General features: G+C 39.1%; 1 protein-coding gene across 3 annotated transcripts in view; it reads left to right on the top strand.

The window, feature by feature from the left end:
* The first annotated feature begins 4622 nt into the window (after positions 1 to 4622).
* LOC116377815 (chitobiosyldiphosphodolichol beta-mannosyltransferase-like) overlaps positions 4623 to 8713 on the top strand; it is a 4387-nt gene continuing 296 nt past the window's right edge. Inside the window, exons 1-9 of one of the 3 annotated variants that reach the window (XM_031839552.1) lie at positions 4623 to 4924; positions 5862 to 5939; positions 6268 to 6371; positions 6646 to 6791; positions 6991 to 7080; positions 7368 to 7481; positions 8099 to 8226; positions 8436 to 8474; positions 8556 to 8615. In XM_031839552.1, the coding sequence (XP_031695412.1) occupies positions 4624 to 4924; positions 5862 to 5939; positions 6268 to 6371; positions 6646 to 6791; positions 6991 to 7080; positions 7368 to 7481; positions 8099 to 8226; positions 8436 to 8474; positions 8556 to 8615 (1060 nt within the window). In that variant the 5' untranslated portion in view covers position 4623. Of the gene's footprint in view, positions 4925 to 5861; positions 5940 to 6267; positions 6372 to 6645; positions 6792 to 6990; positions 7081 to 7367; positions 7482 to 8098; positions 8616 to 8713 lie in introns of all 3 variants that reach the window. The other 2 variants (XM_031839551.1, XM_031839550.1) reach the window with 2 other exon arrangements.

The following is an 8713-nucleotide window of genomic DNA, read 5'->3' on the forward strand; positions in this document are numbered from 1 at the left end:
ACTGTAAAGGTTTTAGTTTTAATCTGTTTTTCAATCATATATTCAATAATTCATTCATAGTTATTTTTTTCTAGTTTTTCTAAATTAATAATCATATTAATTATACATATATATACATGCATGTATATATATGTGTGAATGAAATAAATAAATATATATGTAGATATACATACATGTATATATACATATATATTATATATACATATATATTTATTTATTTCTCAATCTTTCTAGTAGAGAAAAGAGCCTGGATACTTGTAATCCTAAGGCAGAGGACAGTTAACAAAAACAACAGCAGCAAAACAAATATCAGCAAACGTGTTTATTAACTTGCAGTTGGGAGGGTGACTGCCAAAATTGTCCAAATCACATTGAGAAAATGATGAACAGAGAAACATTTATCAATAAAGTTAACACATGGATGCAAACTTAGATGATTGACAAATTTTACACAGCAGAATATATACCGTACATATTCACATAGAAATCATTTACATGGATGTCTTATTTCAATTTAAATAAAAGAAAGAAAAAGGTGACATCACAATAACACATCAGAAGTGTATTGTCCTCTCTACTGGTTGTCCTATTAGTAAAGGCTTTATATAGGAGTAGAGCTAATGTAACTGTAACCTTAAGTACAGGATGGTCAGATGGAGATATTACAAATGGACTAATGTCTTAATCCAAAGCTACGGTTGCTGAATGTTTGTCCCTGGTGAAGAGGCCGTCGTTCTTCCCCCTCAGCTTGATGAACTGAGCCGTTTGCTCCTGGCTCCCTAAAACAAAAAAAAATGTAGTTAGTTTTATTTCACACCACAAAACAAAAGGTGCAAAATACTCAAATTCAGTTTATCCTTGTAATTAATCTCGTTTGTAACGTTACCGGACTTAAAGTGATATTTCAGGTTCACAACCTGAGCTCCTGTTGGTCCGTTTAAGGACATAATATGAAGTATAAATGATCTGTAAAATCGTCATAATCTCAGTAAAATATGATTCAACCTCTGAAGTTTGAAAGTGAAGGCAAAAAAAGTTACTTTATAAGGCTTAACTACGGTCGGATACAGGCAGACGAGCTACCGCTAACGTTAGTTAGCTTGTCAGCTACAAATGTCACGTAACTTAACCAATGATTTTAACAAACGTGTGATGTTATAGCATGTAACGTTAGCCCACTGTGGGCTAACGTTACATGCACTTTGCCTGAGGCATGGCTATGTTAGCTAAGGTTAGCTGCGCATGTATGACACAATTTAAAATAAATCCTATGAGCTTCATGTCAACACAGCAGCCCTCCATGTCGTTCTTTAAAAAAAGAGACTAACAACATGAAAACAAAGTGAAGTGCTGCTACATTTAAAATCATTTTGACAAAACAGAGCAGTATAATGTCAATTTACCTCCATGTCACCGTAACCTCCCGTCTGTGTTTAATGGAGCAGATACCGAGAGCCAAGTCAAACCGACCAATAGAAACTCCCGGCACATTCAGCAGCGTATGCCCCGCCCATGAAGGTGTATTTGTGTCTTTATTACGCAAACAAAAAACTCAACTCAGCTTTTCGTTTTGAAACCAAAGCTTTTTTTTTTTAACCAAAGATATTATTTTTTAACCAAAGATTTTATTTTTTTAACCAGAAATTCTAGTTTCATAAGCAAAACTAACAAATAAATTATTCTCAGTTTATATATTTTCACTTACAAACTTGATTTTTGATTGCAGTGCGAGAAATTTGCTTTTAAAACAATTTTTTTTGTTTGCGTAATAAAGACACAAATATACCTTCATACATAATTAAGTAGGATATGAGAACATGTAAGATAGAGCGTGAAAATATAAACAGAACATTGTGATAAAGTAAACATTAGTTACAGTGGCGGCTGGTCAATAGAGGGCGCCAGGGCGCCGCCCCACCTTGAGCCACAACAAATAAAATAAAATAAATAATGATAATAATAAACTATACAAATTGTCAATATTTGTGTTTTTGAAATATGGAATCACTCAGTAATATGTGTAAAATATGATATCTGCGGTAAATATATGCTTTTCCTGCACGTCCTCTCCGCGTGCACGTCTCAGCAGCTCTGGGGCGCTGGAGAAACTGCCCAAAAGAGGCGGGTCTATGAAGCAGTTTAGCCAATTGCTGATTAAAGATATAAATGTGTGACATGCAATTTAGCCAATCAGCGTCCTCAAATAGACTCAGCTTGGGGCAGAATCGATTCAATGGGTACATCCCAAGTCTCTTAATTGTCATTTCCTCGCTCCTGGATCCTCGCTTGAACCGGAAGTTGTTCTGCGCTGCCATATTGACCGCCGTCCCAAAGCTCTAATGTAGCTCTGAGGAGCGAGGATCGCGGAGAGAGGAGGGATCTCCGAGGAACCACGAGAACAGACTTCCAGGAAGTGTGTTAACGGCCGACACGCCCCCTCATTGTTCATCAGTCATGTGATTGGACGCTGCAGCCGATCGGACTGATGAGATTTTGTTCAACATGTAAACAGTGAAGACGGATCACAGATTAAACTCAAGCTTTATATTTGATTCGTTTATGATTCAACATCTGGTTTAAATAAATGTTCATTGTAGTCTGAACAACAAAAGGACCACAAACAACTTTCTACATTTATTAGAAAGATTTGTGTTTTCATGATCTGAACTTTTATTATGGAAACAATTAAAGTCAGAGAGAGCTGGGGAGACGAAACACTTTATATATATATATATATATATATATATATATATAGAGAGAGAGAGAGAGAGAGAGAGAGAGAGCGAGAGCTGGAGAGACGAAACACTTTTTACATCATTTATCATCATTTCATTCAGTCACGTGAGGCTGTTCATTCCTGATTGTCGGGTTTGATGAGTTTTATCATTTAAGAGAAACAATAATCATATTCTGGGTTATTTAATAATGACGTCACAATCTGAATTTCAAAACGTACAGACGCAAATAATTCATAAATAAGACGATCGCATTCCGCTGGTAGAAATGGATCCTGATCTTATAAACAGAACACAGGACACAGTTTGTTAACAGACTACAGAGAGAAACACCTCTACAGTGGTGATTACTGTGTGTCTTTATTAGTTATTAGTGTTATTAGTTACTGTTATTAAGTACAGTGATCATGTGAACAGACACAAACTTATCAAAAGTCTCTCCAGCTGTTAAAGCCGACTGACAGCTGATCAGCTGTCATCAGAAACGGACGTCGCTTCACGTGACGCAACTGAGGAAAGGACGTCTCATGTCTCTTAAAAGATATTTCCTCGTTCCTCTCTCCTCGCATGGTTTCCTCCATGCATCTCTGGTGGGAGGGACTAAGATGCAAGGAAAGGACTCAAGTGAGGGAAACGAGGATGCAGTTAAGAGACTTGGGATGTACCCAATATGTTGAAAAAAATCTCATCAATCCTGGCTGCAGCGTCCAATCAGACGGGATGTACCCCTAGGGTACAAGTCTCTTATTTGTCATTTTCTCGATTCCGGTTGAACCGGTTTCAACCGGAAGCGACCCTCGCTTGAACCGGAAGTTGAAACCGGAAGACCCGTTTGAGAGGAGAACTTTGAGGAGAAACTTCAGGCCAAAGAGCTGATATCAGATCAGCCTGACCTCACAATTTTCCAGAAAAGTGTACAAATGTATGGAAGCCCATTTCTATGGAAGCCCATTTCCCCCAGCAAAAAAAAAAAAAAAATATTTTGCTGGCGGAAAAAAAGGAAAGAAAAAAAAACAGTTGTTTGTTTTTCTTTACTTTCTTTACTTTTTTCCACCAGCATAAAAAAATAATAATTAGAATTATTTTTTATTTTTTTGCTCTCGGAAATGGGCTTCCATACATTTGTGATTTGACCTGCCAGCCTGACCCAGTCAAGAGGAAGAGGAATGACTTAATGAGAGATGGGTTTGGTTTTGGTACAATTGACGGGATTTGATTGGAGTGTGACGTAAGGTTAGAACTATAAGGTATAAAAGTGAGACGTATAAGAACTCTGACACTTTGGATCTGTTGTGAATTTGTCACTGTGAGCACAAGAATAAACGATCCCCACTGGTTGCAACTCCGAGAACAGCGTCTCTCCTCTTCATTCAGCCACAACAATGATTTTATTCTGCTGTGTGCAGCGTTATGGTTAATATCCTGAATATTCTGGATATTTTAGGAAAGCTTGTTTTGCCTGTTTTTCTCATTGGACCTTCTTTTCATACATTTTTCTATATGTTTGACAACAAAAATTATGAGATTCATCAAGTAGAATTTGTCCTTTTCAGATTGAACATTTCAAAATAGATGAGTGACAGTCAAGTTTGTATTTGTCACATATTCAGCATACATTGTGCCCTTCCAGTACTGTGCTTAAATACCACATATATGCAATGCAATATAACAAAGTACAATAGGCTATACACAACAAAGTATCACAATAAACACAAGTAGAATCATTGGATTCAGATAATTCTGTCAAAATAATTCTGTTATTGATCTCATATTTGTCGTGTGATGACCATATTCTTTGTCCATGAACGCACCATAAAGTCCGCGGTCCCTTTAAATTGTAAGCTCCTCCTCTTCCGCTGAGCCACGTCATCACTGATCACAAACAAACATGGCGAAGCGCTGCACCAGCCCGGCTTCTCTGGCCGTGTTTGCGGTGATTTCGTCCGTTTTAGTCGCTTTTTATGTCACCGGTTCGGGCGTAACGTGTCCGGTCGTGTCTCTGGCCGTTGTGACCGGACTGGTGTCGCTGCTGTGGTGGTTGCGGTGGCTGCGGTGGCGGCGGGACGACCGGACCGACCGGCGGGTGTGCGTGCTGGTGTTGGGGGATTTGGGTCGCAGTCCTCGGATGCAGTATCACGCTCTGTCCCTCAGCAAACACGGGTACCATGTTACGTTTGTCGGGTTTCTAGGTAAGAATGAAGCTTCATGCTGTCATTCATTATTCATTCATTCATTCATTCACCTGTTTCCCTCACATCTGTGTCTCCACAAGACTTCAGCTGATGTGTTGATCAATAAACTTTATTGATAATAGTGTCACAGAGCGACCGGAAGTACATAAACAAGTACTTATTCTAATAATATGAGGATGTTAAATACACAGTGTACCAGTGTTGGAGGAAGTATTCACATCCTTTAGTGTAGTAAAAGTACTAATACCACACTGGAAATACTCTGTTACAATAAAGTACTACTACCTCAGTGTACAAGTACTCTGTTACAGTAAAAGTACTAATAACACGCAGTAAAAGTACTGGCACCACAGTCTAAGAATACACTTACAATAAAGTACTAATACCTCAGTGTGAAAATAATCTGTTACTGTAAAAGTAGCGATATAACGTTGTAAAAATACTTTGTTACAGTAAAAGTACTACTACCACACTGTAAAAATACTCAGTAAAAGTACTTATACGACGAAGTAAAAATACTCTTATTACATTAAAAGTACTAGTACCACACAGTATAAATACTCTGCTACAGTAAAATGTTCCTTCAGTTAAAGTGTGTCAGTATAATCAGTAAAATGTAGTTAAAAGTATTTAAACTGTGACTGTTGTATATATGTGTATGTGTGTGTGTGTATATATATATATGTATGTATATATATATATATATATATATATATATATGTATATGTATGTATATATATATATATATTATATTATATATTATATTCTATCATTATTACTCAGTAATGTAAAAGCAGGATTTTATTGTTTCAACTGGAGATTATTTTGAATTATTAACTAATTATTATCTTTATTATGGATTCATCTGATGATTATCTCCGACATTAATAAATGGCAGAATTAATAAAACCATATTCTTTCTCTGATATTGTAGAAACGAAACCTCGTGAAGACGTTCTGAGAGAAGAGAAGATAAAGATGGAGCCCATCACAGAAGTGAGAGGTGTTCCAGGTAACGGAGCCTCGTTCTGCTGACGGTGTTTAATGTATTCAGATACTTTACTGCAGTACAAGTACTAGTACTACACTGTGGAAATACTCCAGTACAAGTCAAAGTGTTAGCAGCAAAATGTTCTTTAAGTATTTCAAGTAAAAGTATTGATTGATCAGTAGAAGTACAATATGTACCTCTGAGATGTAGTACAGTAAAAAGTACAATATGTACCTCTGAGATGTAGTACAGTAAAAAGTACAATATGTACCTCTGAGATGTAGTACAGTAAAAAGTACAATATGTACCTCTGAGATGTAGTACAGTGTGTACTTTTGTGTTTCTTCAGTCGGTCCAAAGGTCTTCAGATACGTGACGAAGGTGATTCTTCAGAGTCTTCAGCTCCTTCATGTGCTGCTGAAGATGGAGACTCAGTCTCATATACTGATGCAGGTACTGGACTCATGTTGGTGTACTTTATGTATTCTGTATTATATTCATGCACTGCATCTGAACATTAACACATTTACAGAAACATGATTCATGTTTTCAGTTGTTATGAATAAATACAGAAACAATCCAAACTGTATATTATATATATATAGTATATATAAAACATATAATATATATAATATTATAAAATAAATGTAATTATACTACCTATAAGTATTTGTACACGGTGAATGTGACGCCGCCCTTCTGTCCGATGTTAATGATCGTTTCCCAGAATCCTCCTGGGCTGCCCAGCATCGCTGTGGCTTGGCTCGTGTGCGTCGTGCGAGGCAGCAGATTCGTCATCGACTGGCACAACTACGGCTTCACCGTCATGGCGCTGAGCCTCGGAGAGACGCCGCTGGTCCGGCTGGCTCGGTGGTGAGATGAGAGGCTGATCGATCGGTGATTAGTGATCGATGGAACCCTGAGGACAACACGGGATCATGAGATCAGAGTCGTGTTATTGAGATAATAAATAGATTTGTGATGATCGGCCGACAAGAAACACATTCCTGAACTTTCTAAGTTAATGTATATTTTCTAAAGTGTTAAAAAGAGTTTTTTCTTCTTCTTCCAGGTACGAGCACGTCTTCGGTCCTCTGGCCGCTCACCACCTGTGTGTTACCACCGCGATGAAGGACGACTTGCAGAAAAACTGGGGCATCCGGTACGTTTGTTGTGGACTCATCGTGTTTTTATACATCAGAAATAAAGCTCTGCAGACAATCGCTCGGGTGGAATATGGTCTTAAAAAGTATAAATATAAGTCTCCTTTTCTAAAATGATTCAAGGCACATTGACGTGTTTGTTCTACCGGTCAGAATGTGTTAACAACGACCAGAATGACCAGTGAACAGTATGAGAGTGAGGCTTCCAACCGACCAACCAACCTGACCACGAGCTGGAAGATGAAACCTTCAGTTTGTTTGATTTATTCTCTGTGACTGTTTTCAGGGCGACGACTCTGTACGACCGGCCGGCCTCCATCTTCAGAGAGACTCCTCTGAAGCTGCAGCATGAGCTCTTCTTCAGACTCGCCAACACTCATCCTCAGTTCCAGAGCAGCCGGTGAGAAAAACTCAATGACTTCAGCTCTGTTAGAATAAATCGACATGTTATATTAATAACAGACTCGTGTGGGTTCATCAATACAAGCAAATCCTTTGTTTGAAGCTGCAGTGCAGAACGTCTGTCTGCCCCTCTGGCAGGGACAGACGATAGCAGCTGGTCGTCTGGTGCTTCTGGAGTCGATGCTCCAGATGAAAATAGAAACTCGTCGTTCAGAGGAAGGATTAAGGTTAAAAAATGTTCAAGGGTGGACATGAAGAGAGCACCCACCTTTAAAATCTCAGAGAATATTCCAGTTATTTTCATGAAACGTTCTGAGTTCTTTCTCTGAATATTAATCCATCGACTCCAGTATGCAGTCATACCTGAGGTGTTGAATGTAACAGAGGTTCCTTTATGCATGAAAGTCCAGCTTTAAAGCCACAGAGCTTTATTTCAAACTTAAGACTTCAGTCCAGATCTAAAGAAACATCAGCACCGTAATAAGTTATAATTAATAAGTAGAAGACGCTTTAGTTCATTCAGAGATAAAGTCAGACTGCAGTCAGCTGTAGTGCTGCACTAGTTTACTCTGAACAACACGACGCCTCGAACTCACCTGTTGTGTGTTTCCACAGGTGTGAGGATGAAGAGGAAGAGGAGGAGGAGGAGAGGACCGTTTTCTCAGTCCGTGACCCCACTGATGACACGGTGACGTTGAGGGCAGAGCGACCGGCGCTGCTGCTCAGCAGCACCAGCTGGACGGGTGAGCGGAGACATAACAGAATAAAACATTACAGAACCAACGAGAGACATCACGACGACTACGTCACGTCTCACAAACAGTCTGAACCTCCAACAAACCAAACTGCTGCTTTGCACAAAGTCACAGAACATGTTGGCGAGAACATCGTCGCAGCATTTACAGCAGCAAGTTCCTCTTTGTCTTTCTCATCCTGTCTCGTGTCCCCACAGAGGACGAGGACTTCTCCGTCCTCCTGGAGGCTCTTGAAGGTACGAGAGCTTCGTCAAACTGCTGCTGTTGAACACGGAGCTTTGAACGTGTTTCTCATCAGCTTGTTTTGTTCTCAACAGAATACGAAGGTTTCATTAAAGGAGGAGCTTCTCTGCCGTCTCTCGTCTGTGTGATCACAGGTAACAGCTGCCTCATGTCTGTCCCCACGTCTCCTTAAATACAGCTCTATCTGAGTGTGTGTGTGTGTGTGTGTGTGTGTGTGTGTGTGTGTGTGTGT

This window comes from Anarrhichthys ocellatus, unplaced genomic scaffold, assembly GCF_004355925.1.
Source record: "Anarrhichthys ocellatus isolate YVR2014 unplaced genomic scaffold, GSC_Weel_1.0 scaffold1710, whole genome shotgun sequence".
Classification (NCBI taxonomy): Eukaryota; Metazoa; Chordata; class Actinopteri; order Perciformes; family Anarhichadidae; genus Anarrhichthys; species Anarrhichthys ocellatus.